General features: G+C 47.3%; 1 protein-coding gene across 5 annotated transcripts in view; it reads right to left on the bottom strand.

The window, feature by feature from the left end:
- The window catches only part of RPTOR (regulatory associated protein of MTOR complex 1), a 346,540-nt gene that overhangs the window by 85,151 nt on the left and 236,557 nt on the right, over positions 1-24,832 (bottom strand). For all 5 annotated transcript variants that reach the window (XM_082861744.1, XM_082861740.1, XM_082861741.1 and 2 more), the window contains 3 exons: positions 13,475-13,575; positions 12,789-12,933; positions 4,928-5,003 (listed from right to left, as the gene is read on the bottom strand). In XM_082861744.1, coding sequence (XP_082717870.1) covers positions 4,928-5,003; positions 12,789-12,933; positions 13,475-13,575 — 322 coding nt within the window. The remainder of the gene's footprint in view (positions 1-4,927; positions 5,004-12,788; positions 12,934-13,474; positions 13,576-24,832) is intronic.

Here is a 24,832-nt window from a genome sequence, read left to right as displayed (position 1 = left end):
TGGGCCAGGATGCAGGACAAAGGCCAATGTGGCAGGACTTACAGAGGATCCCTCTATCGCTCCTGTCTCTCAGCGAGGTGGGAAAAGGAGGTGCTGTGGATGGAGGGAAGAGCGAGCGGAGAGGCGACGGGAAGGAAGGAGATGCGTCCGGGCAGCCTGCCAGGCAGCGTTTAAGGCACCTGGAGGGTCGTGACCGCAGCAGGTCACAGTGGGCTTCCCCAGCTTGGCAGTGGGGGTGCGGAGGGTGGCTTGTCCTCGCGCAGGCACTGCGGAGGGGATGCCTTTAGTGGAGATGACGAGGACGAGGGAAACTGCAGAAGTAGCGGCTCAGGTAGGAGGAGGCCCAGGCTGTCAGAAGGAGGTCCGGGAACTGAGAGACCAAGCAGTAGGACTGCTGGGTTTTCTGTCTTACATAGGCATTTCCACTTAATACCCAGCTCTGCTGTCCCTGAGCTCCAGACAGAAAGAATTCCAAATCTCTGCCTCCAGCCCACTCCTATCTGTCCCACTCTGTCTCCCCAGGGGGAAAGCGGGTGTCTGTGTAAGGAAGGGTGGGTGGGAAGGCAGGGATGCAGGCTGCAACCCCAGGTTCCTGCACGTGTGGAAGTGTGCGCATAGAGGACTTCAAACCGTGGGCATGGCTCCAGCAGAGCTGTGAGCCAGACCAGGTGTGTTCCCACCGCACCCTCCACAGAGGGGCCTGGTGGTCAGAGCCATGGTGCGTGCCCTTGTAAAGAAGTCAGTGTTGCATGAGAATTCGGCAGAGGACTTTCACACTTAGGAATGCGTGTTCTTGCAAAGTCAGTGTACGTGAAGTTAATCAAATTTGGAGGGCAACTTGGGGATTGGGATGGAGCCCCCAAAGTGATTTTCCTGTTTTTAAGTGTGAGTTATTCACAAATTGGTTTAAAAACAATAATCTTGTTAAATGCTCCCTCCCCAGCTGTACTGAGTGAGGGGGACCTTCAGGCTGGGAGGGGAAGCCGGGAAACTCAGATAATTCCACCTCCCCCCATTTCCTTCACTTAATTTTGCCTTATGGATGCAAACACGCTGCTCATTGCTGAAGAAGCCGCTCAGTCCCGAATGACAAACATTCCTGATCTTTTCACCTAAAGCTGACAAAGAGGGAAAAGCCTTTGGCCATCGAAGTATGCTGTGAGGTTTGTCATGCTTCTTAAAGCCACGGGGAAGATGACAGATCAGATCAGCACCCCACCATAAGTGTGGTTCAGCATTTTAAGTAACACTTCACAGAACAGCTCAAGAGTTGCCCCATGAATGCCTGAGATTATTCACAGAGTTGATGTTTTGGGCCAAATCTTCATGATTACCTCCCGGAAATACCGTGTAGATTCTTGGGGGGGAAGAAGCAGAACCCAGGATGAGTGTTCTGGAGGAGAGCTCACAGATCGTGGGCAGAGGCTCTGAGTCATGTGGCCATGTGGCCTGGGCCTCCTGGGACGATTCTGATGCCAGGTGGTCAACCCTGTGGTTAGCCCATGTGTCAGACAGGCTGGGGGGTCTGAAAACAGGCGCCAAGCGCGAAGGACTAAGAGCAGAAAGGCCAGCTCTGGGCACAAAGAGCCACGCCTGACCCTGGGGCCAATCCACCGTGACTTGTGAGGTCACTGTGGGGAGGCAGGAGAGCTAGTTCATCTCAACACACTCCTACTCTTCTCACCTGCCATCCCCAGTCCAAACACACTTATGTCGGCTGTTTCACAGTAAGTGAAGATTTCTTAAACGGATACCAAAAGCCCTAACCATAAGAGAAAAAACATTGGTAAACTGGATATGGTAAAACAAGAAACTTTTGTTCATCAAGTAAAAACATTAAAAAAGTGAAAATCAAGTCTGCAGAATGAAGATATTCACAATGTGTGACAAAGGATTTGTATTCAGAATATAAATAGAACCACTACAAATCGATAAGAAACATAACGCAAAAGAAGAAGGATCACATGGCTTGAACAGGCAATTTATAAAAGAGGATATTCAAAAAGCCAATAAAAACACGAAACAGGGCTCAACTCTATTAACCATCGGGGAAATACAAGATAAATCTCAATGAAATACCTTTACATAATGAACCAGAATAGCCAAAATGAAAAAACAAAAGGTGGAAAACATCCAGTATTGATGAGGACATGGGACAACTAAAACTCTCATACATCGTGGGAAGGACTGGAAATTGACTCACAGCCACTTTGGAAAACTGTCCGGCAGTTTGTACTGAAACTGAAAATATGCACACCTGGTGACCAGAAATCCCACTCCTCGTGTGCACACCTGACATTAACACACCAGAGCACGAGGAATTCGCGGTACCTGGCCACACCCACCCACTCGCCTCAAGCACAAAATTTAAGGGGGCACCAAAAAACATAGTAATTCAGATAAAAAAAACCTTAATGCAATATTTAAGAAAATAAAAATTAATATAAAAATCTATAATGAACAAAATATCAAAATTTCATAGAAAGACAGGTCCAGCATGACTGATTTCTCCTTCTGTCTCAGGCTCCAGCGTCTCGGCTGGGCAGTGGCCAGCACAGTTCGTGAGGTCCATGGGATAGACCATGACCTTTGGGGTTTCCACACTGTGATAGGAGTGAGCTGCAAGTGAATGGAGCAAACTTGGCATTGAGCGGAGGCAGCCAGACACAAGGATTCTATTTACCCAAGTACCAACCCCTCAGGGCAGCACACACCCTGGCGGAGGTGGTGGCCAGAGCAGGAGGGGCATTGGGGGACCGCTGATGTTCTAAGTGGGTGCTGGTTACGCGAGTGTGCTCAACTTGTAAATTCACCAAGCTGCACGTTACGATGCCTGCAATCTTCTATGTGTATGTTATGCTTCCAAAAGAATGAAAACTAAATAAAACAGCTAGCGTGTGGCCTCCACCAGGTATCCCTCCCAGTGACAATTTGGTGAGATTATTCCCAGAGGCAGAATCCTGAATCTAGTAGATGAGAAATGAAGCTGAAGACGCTTGAAAGGAGGCCTGGCACTGGAGGGAGGGGTGAGGACAGAACCGTGGGGCTTTATCTGAGAGGTGTGCAGCTCTGACCCCTTGACGGTACAAAGGAAAACCAGGCACACAGCACAAAAAAGCATGAGTTGAACGAGGTTCCCGAACACATGTTTGTGGTGACAGGCCCTGTCCCTGTGGAGGTGGAGCGTGTGAGGAGCTGGAGGCCAGGACTGTTCCCCACGGAGACTTGTCCCTGCCTCAGGGTTTACGGTCTCCCAGGCAATGCCAAACATATAGGCGAGAGCCAAGTGAAGGCCCTGCCGGCGCCCACTTCAGGGTTCAAGACGCAAGGCTGGCTTCGACTCCCTTGTAAGTGCGTTAAAGGAAAGGTGGGTGGAGAGCGGCGAGCTGCTGGAGCAGGCACCGCAAGTGCTGGTGGAGAACCCAGCAGTGGGCACACGGGTGCTCGATGCAGAGTTCTTCCAACTTTGCTGTAGGTTTGAAAATGTTCATAATAAAATGGGAAAAAAATTCAAGCAATGAAGGAGGAAAGATAAGATAGAGAGGGAGGGCCTCACAGCCCAGTTACCCCAGTCTCGGGGGGAATCGAAATCACCTGAGTTAACACACATGCATACAACCCTCCCCCTCCGTCACAGACATACACGCACGTATACACATGTACACGGACACACACCCCACAGAGAACACACACACTCATACCCCATAGATATACGCAGGCACACAAATATATATGCACATACACCCCCCACAGAAATACATATGTGTACACACACACACACACACGCACCCAGGCCCCTGATTCAGTAAGGTTGAAAGCTTCCCTTTCAATCTTACTGATGTGATGTGCACTGAAAGTTAAAAACCTCTGCAGTGAGACGTGGGTGCCTCTGGCTGCAGTCAGGGCTTTGTGAATACACCAAGGGCCAGGAACCCTTGTGTCCAGCATGTACCACGTACCAGGCTCTGTCCTCCAGTCCTCACATGCTCCTTGAATTGGATACAACTATAGTTCCCGTTTTAAAACAAGGAAACTGAGGCACCGGGGGGCTAAGCTGCCCACTGTGGTCTCTCCAATGGTGCCCAGAGACGACGGTGTGGGGAGAAAAGGCCAGTGACTCCGATCTCCAAGCCCCACCCTCCAACCCGTCCCCTCAGTGGACAGCTTGGAGCCACCTGCTTCCTCCCGGCTCCCCCCACCACTCCCCCAGTCCTGAACACCTGCCCGGTCCCTTGGAGGGTCAGATGGGGGATCTAATTGTACTCTAACTTGATGGGTGGCTTTTCTCTTTTCTCAATGGTTACTTGAGGGAAGGGACCGGGTCTCACCCACGTGCACCCAGACGTGGTGTCTGATGCACAGTAAACGCTCATCAAATGAACAAATCTTGAATGAAAACAGGAGGGGCTGTATGTGCAGGGGATGCAACAGGGGGTTCTTGGTGAGCTGATGTAACGACCCCCGGCGGGGTGGGGGGAGAGTCGATTTGCCTGCCTCAGGAGCCACAAGTGAAACGACATTAACTCGAGGATGACCAGACCACCACCTAGGAAAGTACATGGGGACCAGACATCCCCTCGGGGCCAAGCCTCAGCCTTAGAGGCTTCATCTGGCCACTGGGCAGCAGGGCCGCAAGTCGAGAGCATCCGTTCGTGGTAAAAAGGCTGAGAACCTGGGATCAGGGAGTGCACGTCAAGAAAAGCAGACCTATGACAGCAACACTGTAGAGAAGACGTTTTTAAGAGCTGACCATTTCATAATCTAACTTTAACCCCTGGTTGGTGCAATCTTTTAAGCTTCTGGATAATGCATCTTCTCCCAGGTGGGTGAGGGCTGTCTCTGACACCCGACCAGGGGCTCTGCAGACCAGGTGGCCAGAGAAGCAGATGCCGTAGTGGACCACGCAGGATGCCCTGGGAGGACTCACCCGAAATGCCGTGCCTTCTTCGATGATGGTCGGCAGCTGGGAGAGACAAATGTCGACAGCCAGGTCCCAGGCCTGCCTGGGGAGAGCAGAGAGGAACCCAAAAAGCATTACTGACGGGCTCACCCAGAGGGACCCAACAGCAGAGCAGCCTGTGGGTGGCTGAGTCGGGGCAGAGCCGCTGGTGAAGGGCACAGGAGGTGAGGAACTCTCAGCTAGCTAAAGCCATTTTGTTTATGACAGTTTTTCTCTTCAAATTGAAAGGAGAAAAAGCTCGGGAAAAATAATGAGACTTGTCCACTTTCTAATGCACTTTCTTCCCCCAACTTGAGCCCACCTAGCGCGGCAGCCTGCCCATGCTGATGGCAGCTGGGGCACTGGGTGACCGGACCATGGCAGCATCACACACAAACCTGCCATGAAAAGCCATGGTCAGGCCAAGGCGCTTCACCAGAGACGGGCCAGGTGGGGCTGGGAGAAAGGGTCCGCCTCGGCCCACCCACTGCCAGGCCCCTGCACCCCTCTGTGGGTGGTCGGCACCTGTGCCCAACACAAACCACTTGGGACAAGACAGGTGGTGCTCTGTATGCTGGGGATGCAGCAGCCTCTTTGATGAGTAGTCCTGGCCACCTTCTCCAACTTCTTGTGGCGCCGGACCCAGCTCTGCACGCTTACAAGATGTGCAAGACAAGGTGGTGCCGACTGGGTCATGGTGTCACCTTCCCAGGGTCAGTTTCACCACCTGTGAGGCAGGCTAAAGATAGTGTCTCCCACACAGGGTCCCATGAAGGCCTCGGAGGGTGGCTGACACGGAGGGACACACACAGAGGCCTACTATTTCCTGGCAACGTTTAACACCGATTCTAAACTGGACACAAACGATCCTCTTACTTTCTCTGTGGTCCCAGATTCAAGTGCGGATTCCCAAGGATATAATGATTTTCTAACTCTGACCCCCCTTTCTTTTAGAAACGTGCTCCTCGTGGAAAGAAAGTGATGGTCAGAACAAGGGGTTTAGTTTCTGGTATTGCAATCTCTTCCCAGCGCAATTTCCTGACACACTCAAGGATTCCATGTTAGGTTTATTTAGACTAATAACTGCCTGTTTGTGTGCAAGAGGCACCTATTCATGGGTCTTAATAAAGGATCAAAACAAGAATGAAAAATGAAAACATGCAGAAAAACAGTAAAAATGTAAGATGAACAAAAGAGTAGAGAACTCGTTTTCATTTTTCAAATATGTGGAATATATTTCTTTTTTCCCAGACTGGCCCCTTCTGCACAAGCACGCCCTTCCCCCACCAATCTAATTAAGAGGCAATCAGGAGATAATCAAAAGTTCCTCAAAGTGCGGGCAATAAATAGCTCCCATATGCTCAGTAAGTGCCCAGACTGCAGGCAAAATGGTTATTCTGCAGCACTGAGGGAGACACTTACTCTCTGTTAAGGCAGAAGTCAAGTCAGTTATTGCAATTAAGCTCTATAAAGATTCCTTGAACTTAATCAAATAAAAAGTTTTAACTTCAAGAGTTAGAAGAAAGTGTGTACCAGTTGGGGGGAGGTGATGTGGGCAGAGGGGGTCCAGGGCAGCTGGTGGTCTTGCTACAGCTGCTACACAGTGGGCACCCCGAAACTGCACCTTCTGTAAAGCTGGCTTCTGTGCCCTCTTTCAGAACCATCTCCTCAAAATCACGAGGCAAGAAGAATTCTAACCCATTAAAGACGTCCCTACTGGGGTGTCCTAGACAGAGTATCAGAGGAACTAGGCTGCCCTAGCGAGACCTACTGGGGCGGCCTCAGTCCTTTCCAAGGAGTGAAACAAAACCTGACGCAGCTGCAGCGGGGCCTGGGCGCAAATCTTCTGAGTGTGGCCCATTGGGCCTGCCGGCTCCCCAGGGCTGGCCCCCCACCTGGGTCCAATCACTCAGTGGGGTTGAGTCCCCACCAGCCGCACTCTTCTGTGCCAGAAAAGCAGCTCAGAGGAGACTGCTGGCTTGAAAGGAAGCCCCGGAGGAGGGATCCGCCTGTTGCCACCGGGACCAAGGCAGGGCCATGACTGGAGGGGCACAGCTGTCTAATTGAGAGGGGACAAGGGACTCCGTTCAAGGCACCGAGGAGGACAGGAGGAAAGCAGAGGACGTGGGAGAACACCTAAGATCTACTGGACACCGAGTGGCCAAACAGACTGCCAGCCAGCAGTGAGGCTGCGGCAAGCCCCAGGCTGAGGCCGGCAGAGAGCAGCAGGCTGGCACCGGGCTAGCCAGCCTCCCTCTGGGGCCTGTGGTCATTGATTCTCTACAAAAGGAAAGGGTCAGGTTGGGGACCTCAGAGTTCCCATCAAGCCCTAGATCACATGGCAGCCTTTTCAGCAGCACAACGGTACCCTCTGCTGAGCATTTACTCAAGTTGGTTAAAAGTGGCTACATTTTCTAGGGTAAAATCAAAACAAACTTGGAGTCTTAATTTGGGATTCTCACTAAGGGAAAGTGGGAAAGCAAGTCCTGTAAAACCTTGAGCCATGGCACCCAGGCGAGCATGGAACTTGGGAGGTGTCCGCGTTCACACTTCCCACAGCCCCTGTGACCAGCCGCACAGGCTGCGCCCCCAGGGAGGGAGGATCCCGGGCCTCCCCACACCGAGGCGCAGACCAGCCGGGCTCTGAGCCGTGGGCTGCTGATGAATCACGGCCTGGAGAACGTGCCATCCAGGCAAGAGCTCGGGTTTTCAGGAAACGGGCCTAAGATGGCAGGCACCCAAGGAGTGGGCTGGGAGGACAGCCTTCCAAGAGCGCCCGGCTCCATCTGCACCGATCAGTCAGCCAGCCAGGCTCGCTCGATGGGAAGGAACGCACAGGTTATTACCATGGAGAAATGCAAGGTTTCAGGACCTGCTGAAATTGAAAGTGAAGGCAAACGGCTCCCTGGTGGCTTTGCATCAAAAATTAAACAGAAGCCGGGTGCTGAGCATTTCATCATTGGCACCCCTGCCTGAAGCAAAGTGTGAACGTGTATGACTTTGTGTTTTAACCTCAATTTTTGTTAGGCTTTGTTCCCTTCCTCCCCCTGCTGAAAATTCAACCTCTCCATCACCACCCAAGGAATATAGTAACTAGATGGCAAATTATTTATTCCAAATGCTCTTTCCGACTACCTTGGCTGTGCACTCCCTGGGGATGTACAAACTTTCGTCTATTTACGAGGAGGGAGAAAGAGCTATGGGCATTGTTGTTGAGTGTTTCAGCACCCGAAGGAGCTCTGCTGAAAGCCCACGGCAACGCTTCACTGGTAAGGAGCCCACGCGGCGCCTCAGACCTCAGGGGCAGCTGGCAAACCTGAGTGCAGGCGAGCATGACCTTCCAGGTTTCCGGCCCTCACATTCTCCTGCCTTTGCATCTGAGCCCACTGCCTGTTCCCTCCGCTCTCCCACCTCCCCTAAGGCCAGGACTTTGAGCAGGACACCTGCCACCCAGGACAGAGACCACATCCCCAGCCTCCCTAGACCAGGCACCACACACGGCTGCGGGGAAGAGCAGAGATCCGTGTCCCTCCTGTGAGCCACTCAGCCACACAGGAAAGAGGAACAAATCCCCATTTGTAAAGCCATTCGATCTGGTGTTACCAACTGATATTCCAACCACTACCTCTAAGTACCCCCAGAGGAGGAGGGAAATCATATGGCAGTCTTTCCATCTTAACCAAGTCAGTGGCCCTCAATGTGGCTGCATGCCCTATACAGCTGCCTGACCCAGTGTTTACACCAAGTATTTCTGGTCTCTGACTTGGCATGAGACAATTCTGCATGATGTCATAAAGAAATAAACATTGTCACTCACCCTGAGTGGTTTTCTCCTCCCTAGATCTACAACATGGTAGCACGGTCCAATCAGAGGGCCATGTTAAATGTGGCAGCTGAACACAATACCAGGACCCCACATGGTCCGACCCTGAGTCTGTGTCTGCAGTGACACGAGGAGGATTGGGTGTGCAAGGGCGTGACGCCCACCTGGAAACGCACAATGTGTCCAGGCTCGGTCACCAGTGCTTGATACTCAATAAATACTCAGGCATGATTTCATACCTTTTTAGAACGGCTTTTTATGTTCTTTACAAGGCCTCCCAATGCCCTGTGCATAGTGAGTATGCAACTACTTGTTAAATTAAATTATCCCTGCAACTGTTGTTTCAGTAACAATCCCATTTGGTTTGCTGTACGTTTGCTGTACAGTAACAAATATGGGACGAGTCTAATGCATGTGAATGATTTCCAACTCAGGATTTTAATGAGCTCTTTCTACAACATTTAAAAAATACCAAATGAGATCAAGTGCAGGTACTAAACCTCAGGGAATTCTACTAGTTACATTTTTTTTCATGCAAAGAAGCACACAATGATTCTTCTGTCTCCAGCTTTGCATTTTTGACAAGGGAGACTTCAACCTGAATAACTTAATTTTAAAAAATAGCTTTTAGTGTTTCAAAGGCTTAAAACATCTACACGTAGATTTTTAATTACAAAAGTAGTATCTACCAACTTTATTTATTTTTTTGCGGTACATGGGCCTCTCACTGTTGTGGTCTCTCCCGTTGCAGAGCACAGGCTCCGGACGCGCAGGCTCAGCGGCTATGGCTCACAGGCCCAGCCACTCCGTGGCATGTGGGATCTTCCTGGACCAGGGTGCAAACCCGTGTCCCCTGCATCGGCAGGCGGACTCTCAACCACTGCGCCACCAGGGAAGCCCTCTACCAACTTTTAAAAGGGAGCATTCTCATTCCAATCCTCCTGTCCTGGTATTAGCACCATTAGCATCTTGTTATAATTTTATCCAGCCCTTTTCCCATGCATAATATAGAGGTAATTATACTGCTGATACAGTCTGGTGTTCTGTTTTTGTCATTTAACATATATTTTGTATAATAATAAATAATCTTCACAAAGTTTTAAGATGGCTTACATTTTTTCAAATATATGTATCTCAATTACATCCCCATTCTGTTAGGTACTGGGATTCTCCCCGGTTTCCCCTTTTATAGCTAATATTCTGACAAACGGCATTCTTTTTCAAAGCCTCTCTGACTGTCTCACCAGTCCCGTTCCTTGGTTCTTCCTCAGCAACCTGCTTAGTCCCTCTCCTGAGCTGGAATGGGTGGATGCAAAGTGGACAGGGCAGCAGGGGCTGGAGTGACGCGGGAGATGTCAGGGTCCAACAATGCCGGCTGGGAATGTGCTGGTCCAGGCTGGGTCAGGGGTCAGGCCGCCTCCCTGTCCAGGGTTGTGATCCCCAGAGCCCTCCCTCACAGCATCCTAATGCTGACCCCCACCTCTGAGTCCGCTTCCCACAGAACCCAACGTGCAACAACCAGGATTCGCCTAAAAGGGAGCGGAGAGGGTATCAGGCCACAGACAGTGAGCTTTGCAGGATGGAGGACCATGCAGGCTGAGGGACTAGATTGTACTCAAGTCTTCAGGGTGCATATCAGCTGCAGAGGGGCCCTGGAATGCGCAGGGAGGTTGGAACCAGGGAAGTAGAAAGACCCCAAGGGTGCATGTATGACTGCTAGCAACTCCATGCGCCCCGGGATACCCGGGAGGCTTTCCACATGTTCATCTGGGCCTCTGTGGGTTGCTGTGTTAGCTCACGTTTCTCTGTACAACAAATAAATACAAATGAGGATTTGTTTTATGAGATTCATGGAGAGCTAAACTTGCAGGCAAGAGGGCCATATTCCTAGTTTTAGAGGAGGGCATGGAAAGGTATCAGTAACAGAGACACTGGGATCAGTAACAGAGACAGAGGGATTATGAGACACTGCTGTTAGACTTTGGACCTTACATTAAACAGCACTTATACAAATCCCAGAATTCAGAAATGTTCTAAGAGGCCAATACTAGAGAAGGATCTGTGGGATGATGAAGAGAGATAGGTGTGACTGTTCCGCACCAGCCATCTCTGCGTGCTTCCTCCCTGGGTCCCCTTCTCCTGCTGTCATCTTCCCTGTCTGTTCTGTCTGCTCTCTGCTCAGGCTGTGCTCCTTACTCTCTTCTCCGGGACAACACGTTGTTTTTTACTCTTTGCAGCTGAGCACATCTTAGAGGAGGCAGTTTTATATCCAGAGAAACATGCACAAGAAGGAAGACTGTCCCACGGACTTGTTGGTGGGGTGGGCAGATGGAGGGAAGGACTAAAAGCTCGCTAAAAGCTGGCGCCTCGCGTCCACCCTGTATTTCTTCCTCCTGGGGGGAACTGCTTGGCCAATGGCCCCAGTCACCCAGGAGGCCATTCACACTGGGCAGCTGGTGTGATGCCCATTTCCTGTGGCTTAACTAGTTTTCCATCCATGACTAGTCGCAGCACTGACCCTGTTCAGCTCTTTTTTCTTTCCTTTTTAATAATAAATGTTTTATAAAAACCTGGTTCAGAAAAAATAGAATTTAAGGCATCACTTTACTTAAAGGATAAGGCTGTTTTAGGATCTCCTTCTTCAGAAATGTGGGTTTTCTTTCTAATTACTTATCCTAAGCATTAGAGAGGCTTTTCAACCCCACCTCCCCAGTTCTAATCTTCATGGAGTGAAGGAAACTGCGTCTGCTGTCCTGCCAGTCTGTTCACACAGGATCTAAACTGCTGCACAGAGACTCTTCGTGCGGTCTACTCCTATTTCTCTGTTTCTCCAGTTTATTCCATAAGCTCTTCCAAAGGGTATGGATGAGGCGTGTTTTAACTTGATTTCTGATTATAGTCTGGTGCTTGGCCAGCATAGTGCATCTTGATTTCTCTCACAGATAAGAATGTTAACTCCTGATTTTCCTTGAGTGGATGAGAGCAGGTGAGTTTACCACCTCCTTCTTAGTTCTCTGGGTTTACAGAGTCGGGGGAAAGTGGTCATGCACATATTAAAAAAAAAAAAAATCACTACTCTTTTTAAATATTTTGTATTAGGATTTCTCTCTGGATATGACTAAGACACATTTTCCTTTGTTACCGCCCCATTTTAGTACTTCCTCAAATTCTGCTTGTGTCACAAAAGCAAGGAAACAGGAAGAAACCAAATGCCTTCAGATATAATGTCTAGATTCAAAACAATTTCCATTATTACTGCTGTTATCATACTGTAATTACTACTAGCAGTAGTGTAAAGAGCAGTAATCCAGTTTTTTTTTTTTTAATATTTATTTATCTATTTGGCCATGCCGGGTCTTAGTTTGGAATCTTCGTTGCAGCATGTGGGATCTTTAGTTACGGCATGTGGGCTCTTAGTTGCAGCATGCGGGATCTAGTTCCCTGACCAGGGATTGAACCCAGGCCCCCTGCATTGGAAGCATAGAGTCTTAACCACTGGACCACCAGGGAAGTCCCAGTAATCCAGTTTTGAAGGAAATTTATAATCAACATACAAGTATCATAAAGATCACACTCGTGCGTGTGTGTGTGTGTGACAGCATGTGTATATGTGTGCAATAAGCATGCAAATTAAGTGGTCACGAACCCAACAGTTTTAATTCTCTGGAGCAATCTTGGATACACTTCATGAATTCAGCTGGCAGCTTCTTTCCTCAATACAAATCCCTACAGAGTCAGAAACTCACCCGCAGGCCCTCTCCGCCCCGAGCTATGAACTGCAGGGCCTCTGTAGGCACTGGTCCCGCTCAGCCCTGGATGACCCTTAGAGGCACCTGCACTTCTGCAGGGGACTTAGGCAGAGCTGAGGGTCGACCTTGTTAACTCGTGTACACCACTCAGGCCTCCACGTTTGGAGCCCCGTCTTCCTATTTTGTTCAAATAATTCCCTTACACTTGGACTATCGCAGAAACGGGAAAACCATGCTCCTTAGAGAATCTGATGCTGGTCTAGGGAGAGACACTTACCACATGGCGTGCATGTACGTGGGGGGCAGGCGTGGGCTGCTGACGGGGGTGCAGTTATATGACCTCATGATCCTTTCCGCCAATAAAAAATTTCGAAACAGACTAGCCACCAATAGGTCCTGTCTGAAGAGCTTTTGGAAGAGATCTGAGGGCAGAGAAAAGATAAAAAGGTGACTTCATTGACTCACGTCCAGCATTTAAAGCCAAATATACAAATTTACTATCCTTCTACCAGAAGTTGCAACAAGCAGGTTGGAACTGACATGCACATTCTCCACTGGCAGCACCTACATGACACACGTAATGTGAACAAACAGCAGAACCCAACCAACTGGTCACAGAAAAACATAAACGTGTCTTATACTATAGTAGTAATTTGGGTTTTAAGAAATATGGATGGTGTGTGACTCTGAAGGCAGATGAGCCCTGAGTCTGCCCCGAAAACACTAAGGACCCGAGCAGATACCACTCTGAACTCGCCCTGCAGCACTGCTCTTGACCTGATGCGCGATTCACTTCATCCTCTCAGAACCTTTGGGGTCCCTGCCTTCTCCCGCCCACATCCTCAGGTTTCTTCACTGAGGGGAACTCAGTCCTCCCATTTGACTTCTCTCACACCCCAGCGCCAGAGTCTCCTGACTCCGGGGCAGCAGCCTTCCCACCAGTCCACAGCTGGGCAGCCTCACCCCGAGGAAGCACGTTCCATGCAATGGTGTCCGTGATGGCTGTGAAGATCCAATTCAGCTCGCCCAGGGGGGTCCTCCTGTCGTTCAGCCGCCCGGGAATCCTAGGAAACACAAAACAGTCACGGAGATGGAAACAGGTGACAGAGGCAGGAGGAGGTGGGAAGAGAAGGGGTGAGGGGACGACGACGCTTCAGAAGGGGCTTGGGGGGCGACTCGGCCATGCCAGGAGGACCTCCTTGCCTTGCTGTGATCTTTGAGACTCCTGTACGTCTAACCTCACATCTTAAAACTCAGCCTCCACTTCACTTTCTTCCCTTCCCCATCTGCACAGGAGCAGCGGGTGGGCCCCTCTGGCACCCCTGTGACAGCAGGCACAGAGCTCTGCCGAACAGGCAGGCCCCGGGGGCCCTGGAGCCCCCCACAGCCTTGCTCTCAGCCTCCAAGTGGACGGCCCCACACCCTAATCAAGACACTCCTGTCAGGCAGGACACGGGTCACCTCCCAGAAGCTGAGGGCAACGGGAAGACCTCTGTGGGCCCAGCTCTTCACCACACAATCATTCACCTGTTCAACATCAAAACAGACCTAGTCAGGCCTAGATTCCACCTCTTAAATTCACACGTAGTCCTGGGCGCAGCATCGCTGGACTGAAAATGCCAGCGGTGAGGATGTGAGAGGTGGGCCAGCAGCATCACAGGCCTCCCAGTGGGGCGTGTGAAGGGAGCTGGGCTTGCTTCCCCGCCCCCTGTGGGGAAATTCGAGCACAGGAAGAAAAAACGCAACAGACAACTGGGCGACACTCTTTTGAGTGGTGCTCCATTTGCGGCCACTCACATACGACGCCTTTGGGTGTATCAGCTGGCACAATCCTTCTGGAAAGGACAGACACATGAAGGACAGAAAACATCTGTATCCTTTCCTCAGTTAAGTCTGCTCCCAAGAATCAATCTTGAACCAGAAACGAAGAATGTGGAAACAAGGTATGTTTTGCAGTGTTTTATTTATAACAGTGAAAAGTCAGAAACTACCTATGTGACCAATAATAGAGAAATGATTAATTATGGAACAACCACAATGAAATAACTACAAGCTATTAAACTGTTGTTTATGAATATTTTAGTGACATGGGGAAAAGACTGCTTTGTAACATTAAGTAAAGAAGTGGGACAAATATCGTGCCGTCATAATTACACAGAACACATACAAGGAGAGCCGATCAGGAGGAAAGCCCCGCAGTGAGGCAGTGGCGACACTCTCCTTGTCTTCACATCTGCACGCAGTCAGCATTGGATGCCACTCCTCTGCCCACTCACCTGCCTCTCGCCCTGACAGCTGGTGGTGACAGGACGGTGTTCTTGGAAGAAGAAGGGTCTGCTGAGGTCTATTTCCAAACCTGGACCAAGCGCATCATGGGTGTGTGCAGTGCCCCTTAAGTCAGGTGAAGCAACACAGCCCCAGCTGGCTCCTTGGGGTTTCACCCTTGGGAAAGGCCGCTGCGTCCCCAGCAGTGAGGAGCTGCCCTGCTGCCGGCACTGTGGCCGAGCCATCGGAGGGAACAGAGGCCACTCCTTGTCAGGTGGAGGTCAGTGTGCATTTAGGTGTGTTTTTTAAATCCTCATCTTGTGACAATCGCTGGCAGATAAATGCAAAACTAAGACTCCCACTATGATCTCCTGAAAATTCTACTGATGTCTTTCACTAAAGCTCATCATGAAACCACAAACCAAGCCATCTGCCCGACTGATTTCAGACAGACCTGGGAACCATTCAAAGTGATCAATCAACCAATCACTGCAAGACCCATCTGCATTCGGCAGCCTGGGATGACAAAGGTGGAAGTGAGTCCCACTTCCCTCCCTTTTCATGTCATTTAGAATTAAGTCACTTCAAAAAAAAAACAAAGAAAGAAGTAAGTCACTTCAGAAACTACTTGTTTCCGTTTTCCTTTCTGTAATTGATCCTAAGGACGTCAAAACCCAACCCGCTCTGGAAGCTGTCTGGGTCAGCGATGCAGGGCCACGAAGAAAGGCACAGCACAGAGTGTCAAGCCCAGGACACATTTCATTACACAAGTTTCTTTCACCTCCCCCTCCCCCCAATTTCATTAATAATCAAGGTGGTTCTTTTAAAATTTAAACCCACAGTGTTAATCAAGGACTAACTTTTATGTGAAAAGCACAAAAAGCTATAGTTTAGGAACAGATCATGGAACTGGGAGATGAGAAAAACGAACTCTAGTCCCAGCAGTGCATGTCTGGGTAACTTCTGGTGTCTTGTTTCTCTGCTCTGAGTCACCCAGGTTAACCTCATATGCAAAATGGAGATCAAAATAAAGTGGATAGCACTTCCAAAGGAGATGCAGCAGAGAGCCAGCAGACACTTCCTTGGAAAATGCATGCCACCTCCTCAAACTCCTCATCACCGCTGTCTGCCGTTGGATTTATTCTCACCTCCTCCGACATCTGGGTTCACCCACAGCTTCCAGCACTGCCCACTGTGTGGAGCCTGACTGCAGCAATGGCGACTCTGCTTCTGGATCTTACAAGATGACCCAACCTGCCTTCACCCCTTGCTTGCTGTCTTCACAGCTCAAATTTAACATGTCTAAAATCAAGCTCATCCTCATTACTACCATCTTCTTCTCCCCTGTAGCATGTGTCCTCACTCCAAGAGTCCCCGTGGATTCTCTTCCATCAGAGCTCGAACCCTCAGAGACAGGGCCCACTCATCTCTTCCCCAAGTGTAGCTCGTGTTTCCTGCTTCTTGCAAGGCACCTCTTCCACTGCCTTTTGGTAACCACTCCCACTGCAAAGGTATCCTCAATGGCCTTCTTGATCCAATTCATACTAGGCAGGGTGACAGTCCCCGGTATACCTTTGTTCAAAAATCTACAGGGTTCTCTGCTTACTGCTGCAGTGGTTTCAAATAGTTCCCTCTATTTCAACAAAATCTCACGTGGAATAAAGGAAAGCAGAGTTCCTATGGCTGGAGGGGTGAGGGCTGGGAGCCACCAGCTTCCCAGTGGCCCACGCCTCCCCAGATGGGCCACCGCGAGGCCTCCAAGGAGCAAGGGCGAAAACTCTGCCAATGGACTTAGGTAGGAAGTTTCCACTTGGCTTCAAAGCCATCACCTTGACACAATAAACTTTGAAACTAGTTCCCTCTGTTTGGGTCCATTACCTCGCAGTTGGACAAAAATATCAAACTCAGTCTCCTCTCATTTGCCCACTTGGAACAGCCTCCCACGTGTCTTGGGCTGGTTCTGGCTCAGCCTTCACAAGCGAAGCCCAACTTCCCTGTCCATGAAGATGTCTTGACCACAGCAGCCTTTGCTCAGGTCCTTTTCAACTGCATCTCACTTGGGATTTCTTTGGCAGCCCACCAATTGCTTACTTTTCTTTTTATTTATTCAGTGTTGCTCCATGCATGTTAATTATCTGTGTAACTAGGTAATAAATTCCTTGTAGGCAATGACTTACTTTCCTCGATGTAAATCAGTCTCTTCACAGATTCTGGCGGAGTGCTGAGCACATGCACGAGCTCACAGCCCACACATCTGACTCACGTTACTTCCCTACTTAAGAACATTTGCTCCCACTTGGCCAGCAGCTCCCTGAACCCCGTGTGGTGGAGTGACTGACATGGAGGGGCACCGCCCAGACCCCCCAAGAGGGGCTGGCTGCTCAGCGGGAGGAGTATGTTCGGGTACACCGTCCAGCTGGGAGACGAGCCCGTCTCAGCTGTCAGGTTGGCCTCAGCTGATGATCCCCAAGGCAGAGGTGCAGGGCCTCCACAGGCGGCCCATGCTCTGCAGCTTAGCATCATGGCCGCTGCTTCTTCGCCTCCCTCCCGTGCTTCTCCCCAATACGCTTGTGTCCCTTGTCTCTGTGTCTGCCCCCATCAACCAGCCAGCACCGTGGTCTGGGGTAGGTGTCTCACCCTGCCTGTCCTCACCTCCATTCGTTACTTTCTGTGTCTCCCCAGCTTCCTCTCTCGCCAACACGCCGATGTCTAGCTACACAGAACTTGTCCTCCTCAAACAGCTCACGTGCCTCCAGACCTGCGCAGATGCCCTCCTGCCTCCCTGGCCCAGTGGTCCCCCCAGGCTTTCAGGTTCTGCTCTGAGGCCCCCACAGAATTCCGCAGATGACAGCTGGTGCCCGGGCTACATCTCCCACTAGGCTCGGGGCTCTTGGACGGCAGGCCCACGTGCTTCCTCGTGCTAACCCAGTGTTCACACATAGCATCTAATGCATAACAGATACATATTTGATGAGTGAGTGGATGGATTCTAGCTGCATGATCACAGCTCTGTGTAAATAAAATGCTAAATGAAAAACTATGGTTTCCAAGAAAATGACACAAACTCACTAAAAATACTCAAGTGATAAGAAGATAACACAAATCATCCCAAATTTCACCATCTAAGAACCAGTAGAAACATTTTGGTGACCATTCCTCCAGATATCTCTTTATGCACAAAATCAAATAATTTTAAATGCACTGAAATAACCATATGAAAAGACATGCTACATTTTTGTTAAAAACATCCACAGGGCTTCCCTGGTGGTGCAGTGGTTGAGAATCCGCCTGCCAATTCAGGGGACACGGGTTCGAGCCCTGGTCTGGGAAGATCCCACATGCCGCGGAGCAACTGGGCCCGTGAGCCACAACTACAGAGTCTGCGCGTCTGGAGCCTGTGCTCCGCAACGAGAGGCCGCGACAGTGAAGAGGCCCGCGCACCGTTTTGAAGAGTGGCCCCTGCTCGCCACAACTAGAGAAAGCCCTTGCACAGAAATGAAGACCCAGCACAGCCAAAAATAAATAAATAAATAAATAAATAAATTAAAAAAAAAAAAACCATCCACCAATACACTTAGGAAAAAAGTCTGGGAAGGTCTGCACCAAAGTAGTAACAAGGATTATCTTGGCATGGTAGAGATTATGGATGATTTTAATTCTTTTTGCTTATCTGTATTTAATAATATATATGCTGAAAACACACTACTTGCATAATAAAGAAAAATGAAACTTTTTTTTTAATAAGAGGGAAGCCAAGCAAGTTTACCCGAAAAGGGAAAACATTTGAAAATTTCATGTTCTATGAATTTACATTATCTCATATTCAGTTCAAATAAAGGAGGATGCACTTTTACTTTGTCTGCTTTAAATGGCTTTATGAAAATGATGGTGCAGAGAACTTTGGGCTAATTCATTTACTTAATGCAAATAATTCATTACTTAGAAATGCTCTGTGACTAAGAAAATGGGGAGGTGAACCCAGCAATTAAAAAAAAATTCATTCATTCATTCATTTATTTATATTTTAGCTGTGCCAGGTCTTAGTTGCAGCAAGCGGGATCTTTGTTGTGGCATGTGGGATCTTTTTTTAGTTGCTGCATGCGGACTCTTAGTTGCGGCATGCAAACTCTTAGTTGCGGCATGCCATGTGGGATCTAGTTCCCCAAAGAGGGATCGAACCCCAGCCCCCTGCATTGGGAGCATGGAGTCTTACCCACTGGACCACCAGGGAAATCCTCAGCAATTTTTTAAAAAAATAATTCTTTTGGATATCCAGGTCCGTATGTACTGGTTAGATATTTGGTTAGACAAAGACAGATAAACGAGATCAGGGTTCTCAACCTGTGGGGTAAGGGACAGTGCTCATGATGTCACCAAAAGGAGTCCCTGAATATGTGTGCAGGTACATTTTCTCAATCAGTTAATGCTATACTGAAATCAGATGTGTGTGCGCGCGGACACACACAATCTCAATCATTCTAAAAATTCAGCTGAGTAGGAAAAGAAAACTACTTGACATAAATGAAGGTTGGGAACTTCTGCCCTAGATAGTACATTTTGGGACATATTTCTTCATATGCTGACATTCTGCTGAACCGGACCAAGCCACATCTCTGTAAGACTTCTTTCTAATGTCTCTTTATTTAAAATTGTGTACAATTCAACACTAATATTATCTGTATTTCCTATTACACAATGGCTTTTTTCTAGCCATTCACAGGTTTCAAGTGATGATCATCCAAGTCCATTTCAGTGTGTATGGAACCTGCAGTTTATAAAGTGTGATATGGTTTGTTTGCAGCCTGAATGGTTTGCAGCTTTACAGAGGAGTCCCCCTTTAACTGGACTGCAGGACTACGTCTGAGTAGTCAGGAGGAAGAAAATGAGAAACATGCAGTGAGAAAGCCTGGTTGGAAATGTAGCCACACTTGTTTAAATGCAGAAAGCCTGTGGATGATGCACTCAGCTCTCAACACTCACCCAGAGAACTCAACTGTGCAGCCACTGGGATGCTATCTTAGTGCTGAGTCAGCCGGGCCCTAAATTACATCTGCAAAGCCTGGGGTGCACGGTTCAATTACTCTCTTAGGGTTTAGAAGACCTCCTGGCAATGGCAGGTGAGGTGACTCAGACCATTCTCCCACTGAGAACAACCAGAAAGGCTGTGTGTGTAGGGGTGTGTGTGTGTGTGTGTGTAAATCTTTTTGAAGGCAATGGAAGGCTGGCAAGGTTGTGGGGAATCGTGGGGCCAAAACCTGAGAGAGAAAAGCCCCAGGCTTGAGCCGGCAACTGGGGCTCCATTTGTCCCAGAGGTACCTGGCAACTCTGAGAGGCAGAGAGCCTAAGCTGAGCTTGGTGGTCTCACAGGCTGGAGAACAAAAACTGAGAGCCCACCAAGGAGACGGAGCTCAGGTAAAACCCCCAGTCTTGGAGCTGGGTGCAAAGGATGAACTAGAAATAACACAAACCTCACAGCCTCAAATCATCCCAGATTTCTGTACAATTTCCATTTTCAATTTGCAACATTCAGTAAAAAATAACCAAGCATTTATAATAAATATAAATGGAATATAATCGATAATAATTTTGAATCACTACATTGTACACCTGAAAATAATATAATATTGTAAATCAACTATATCTCAAAAAAACTCCAAACAAAAAAACAAACAAAACACCCCCAGGCATTTCTAGGTTTAAAACCAAGAAAAACAACTGACAAGAGAAAGAGATGGACAGAGGATTCAGATAATGGCAATATCAGACACCAACTTCAAAATAATTTTACTTAATATGTTCATGGAGTTAATGCACAGGATGAAAAACTCTGGTAGAGAACTGGAAACTATAAAATAAACTCTGGAAATCCAGGAACCTCAAGAACTTAACAATACACTATATTAAATTTAAAAACTCAATAGATGGGCTGAACAGCAGATCAGACAACATTGAAGACAGAAATGGAAGACAGGTCAGAAAAAAAATACTCAAAATTAAGCAAAAGAGACAAGAGATTGGGACATAAGAAAAAAATACATAAGAAACAGTGGATATTGTGAAAAGACCTAACATGTACATACTGGCATCCCCAAAAGAGAAAATGGAATAGAAGCAATATTCAAAAACACAATGGCTCAGGGACTTCCCTGGTGGTCCAGTGGCTGGGCTCCACATTCCCAGTGCAGGGGGCCCGGGTTCGATCCCTGGTTGGGGAACAAGATCCTGCATGCATGCCGCAACTAAAAGTCCCCATGACGCAACTAGGAGTCCACATGCCGCAACTAAAGATCCTGCATGCCGCAATGAAGATCCCGCATGCCTCAACTAAGCCCTGGCACAGCCTAAATAAATAAATAAATATTTAAATAAATAAAAGAAAAGCATTTAAATAATGCAAGAAAAGAGTCACTCTTTAAAAAAAAAATACAATGGCTCAGAATTTTCTACAACTGATGAAAGACATCAAGGCACAGTGTCTTAGTGAGCTCAGGCTGTCGTAACAAAATACCATAGACTGGGTGGCTTAACCAACTGAAATTTATTTCCTCACAGTTCTGGAGACTACAAGTCCAAGATCAGGGTGCCAGCATGGTCAGGTTCTGGTGAGGACGCTCTTCCTGGGGGCCATAATTCAGTCTATAGCATTCAGGTTGAAGAAATGCCATAGTCATAAAGCAGGACAAACACAAATAATGCCCACATAGGTACATCAAAATAAAACCGCCAAAATCCAAGACAAAGAGAACTTCCTAAAAATAGTCAGAGGAAAAAATGCATATAGCTTTCAAGGGAACATGTATTAGTAAGGGTCTTGTGAGGAGACAAAAACCATGCCAGTAAATTAAGCAGAGATATTAAGCAGTATATTAAGCATTTAATATTAACTGCTTTAACTAAAATATGGAGATTAACTAACTACTAAGAAGGACAAAAGGAACTCTAAAAAAGACAGGATTGGTATCTGTAGGGAGCAGCTACTACCTCTTCAGCTCAGGGAGTACACCCAAAGAAGGAGGAAATTTGGAAGAGGCCCCACCCAAGGCTACGACTTAGATCTTGCTGGAGAGGGTGTCGCTGCACCCCACTGGATTATAGAGAAAATCATTACCCCTCAGAATACAGGTGCATAAATCTTTAATAAAACATTAGTAAGTCAAATCCAGCAGTATATCAAAGGGTAATACACCATGATCAAATGAGGTTTATCACAGGAATGCAAGGTTTGTTTAAATTAACATTTGAACATCAATAATGTAATGAAACTATTAAAAGAACAAAGGAGAATAAATTATTATCTTAATAGATGTAGAAAAAGCATTTGATAAATTTCAACAGCTGTTCATGATAAAAACTCTCAGGAAACTACTACATACAGAAGACAACTTCCTCAACCTGATAAAGGATATCTATGAAAAATTCACAGCTCACATTACCCTTAGTGATATAAGATAAAATGTTTTCCCCTAACTGATCCTTAATTAGGATCACAGCTTGGAGGCTCAGTTTCATCACTTCTATTTAACTTTGTAGTGGAGGCATTAGCCAGTGCAATAAAGCAAGAAAAAGGAATTAAAGACATAAAGATATGAAAGGAAGAAGTAAAATTGTATTTCTTTGCAGATGACACAATTACATACATAGAAGATCTTAAGGCATCTATAAAACAGGTATCAGAACTAATTAGTGAGTTTAGCATAGTTAGAAAAATGAGACTAGTATACAAAAATCAAATGCATTTCTACATGCTATCATTGAACAATTTAAAAACTGAAATTAATTTAACAAACTATTTGCAAAATATACACAGCTCAAACTACAAAGCATCAAGACAACTAAGTCAGTATGTGATAATGATCATGGTAGATGAACCCACTTAGTGCTACAGAAACACCACGAATAAACATCTAAATTAGATTGAGGACTCCAAGAACTAGAAAAGGGTAGAAGGGAATATACCACAGTTAAAAACACAAGTTTGCAGCTATAAAGTTTGGGTTTGGTTCTTGAACTTTTACTTACTATTGTATGACTCTACTTCTTTTATGCTCCATCCCTTGAAAATGCCAATAAGGACCCACTTTTTTTTTTTTTTTTTTTTTTGTGGTATGCGGGCCTCTCACTGCCGTGGTGTCTCCCGTTGTGGAGCACAGGCTCCGGACGCGCAGGCTCAGCGGCCATGGCTCACGGGCCCAGGCGCTCCGCGGCATGTGGGATCTTCCTGGACTGGGCACGAACCGGTGTCCCCTGCATCGGCAGGCAGACTCTCAACCACTGTGCCATCAGGGAAGCCCAGGACCCACTTTTTTGGATTAAGTTAAATAAGATGATGTATGTGAAGCACAATGGCTGATATATAGTAGGTACTCAGGTAGATGCACATACAGCTCTAATAATAAACTGACTCTCAAGGAAGGTCCCTTGTCAGGGAACTAAGATCCCACAAGCTGTGCAGTGAGGCCAAAGAAAAAAAGAAAAGAAAGAACTGTTGGGAGGATACCCAGTGAACTACAACGAGAGTGTTCAGTAATGATGGTGATACAGGTGAAATGCCTCAATGTCCAGCAGATGCCTGCAGCTCTGTCACTTCTCTGCGGTACTTAAAATTCCAGAAACTAAATACAACAGTCAGCAACAAAAGAGGAAGATCTGGTCCAGCATCACTACATGATGGGGGTTAATGTCCTCCTGGGCATGTGACATGCACTGTTGACTGAAAGCTTCCCTCTGGACACCCAATCCTGATCTCACTGACCAGACCTCTGACCAGAACTAGGCAGAGGCCTGAGGATCTCTCCTGTTCTCACACAGTGACCTCGAAGCACCTGTCTCTGACTTCCTCGTTGTAAGATGTATCCCCTCGGAATCCCCTTGAACAGCTCTGACCACTCCCCTCAACAGAGAACTTCACTTTATACTGCATTTGTCACAGTCACAGATGTTTGATGCCATTTGATGAATTCATGGGATTAAAATTAAAAGTAAACAACAACAACAAACTACAAAGTATTGCTGCAGTAAATTTTTAAGACTTAACTGGGGAGACACACCACGCTAATGGATCAGAAGACTCAGTATTGTTAAGACGAGAATTCTCCGAATTCTCCTCAAATTGGTCTACACATGCAACGCAATCACAGTACAAATCCCAGCAGGCTTGTTAGAAACTGATGAGCTGATTCTAAAATTGACATGGAAATGCAAGGAGCTAGAACAGCCAAAACCATTTTGAAAGGGAATAGATTTCCAGTGAAGCTACAATGATCAAGATAGTGTGGTTCTGGCATAAGGACAGACATAGAGATCTATGTCATAGGACAAAGCAAAAGGACTACACAATTATATTCAAATGATTTTTGTCAAAGGTACCAAAGTAGTTTAATGGGAAAAAGACTTTATTTCCATGATGGTGTGGGAACAAATGTACATCCATACAGAAAAAACTGACCCTTGACTCACTGCACATCACGTATAAAAGTTAACTTGAAGCAGATCATAAACTTAAACATAAAAGTTAAAACCATAACAGTTTTAGGAGAAAATCTTCACTACCCTGGGGTACACAAAGATTTCTTAGGTAGGACACAAAAGTATAAATCATAAAAGAAAAAACTATTAGGTCAGATTTTATCCAAATGAAAAACTCCTGGTCTTTAGGAGATTGCTGTGAAAATGAAAACAAAAGTCAGACTGACCAAAAATATTCACAAGATGTAGATCTGACAATGACTTATATCCAAAATATGTAAAGGACTCTTGAAGACAAACAACACAATTAAAAAGTTGGCAAGAGGCATGAATATACATTTTATTAAAGAATATAAATTAATGGCCAATAGCACACGAAGAGCCACTTAGCACCATTAGTCACTAGGCAAATGCAAGTTAAAGCCACAGGACACAGCATCACACACCCATTAGACAGCTAAGATTAAAGAGACTAAGAACACCAAGTATCAACGTGGATGCAGAACCTCTGACCACTCACACATGACTGGGGCGAATGCTGAGCTGGGAAGTTTCTGATAAAGTTAAACATACACCTGCCATACCACCCAG

This window comes from Leucopleurus acutus (assembly GCF_964270905.1).
Source record: "Leucopleurus acutus genome assembly, chromosome: 19".
NCBI lineage: Eukaryota > Metazoa > Chordata > Mammalia > Artiodactyla > Delphinidae > Leucopleurus > Leucopleurus acutus.
The sequence above is the reverse complement of the archived record's forward strand: the minus strand, read 5'-3'. Positions and strand labels throughout refer to the sequence as shown.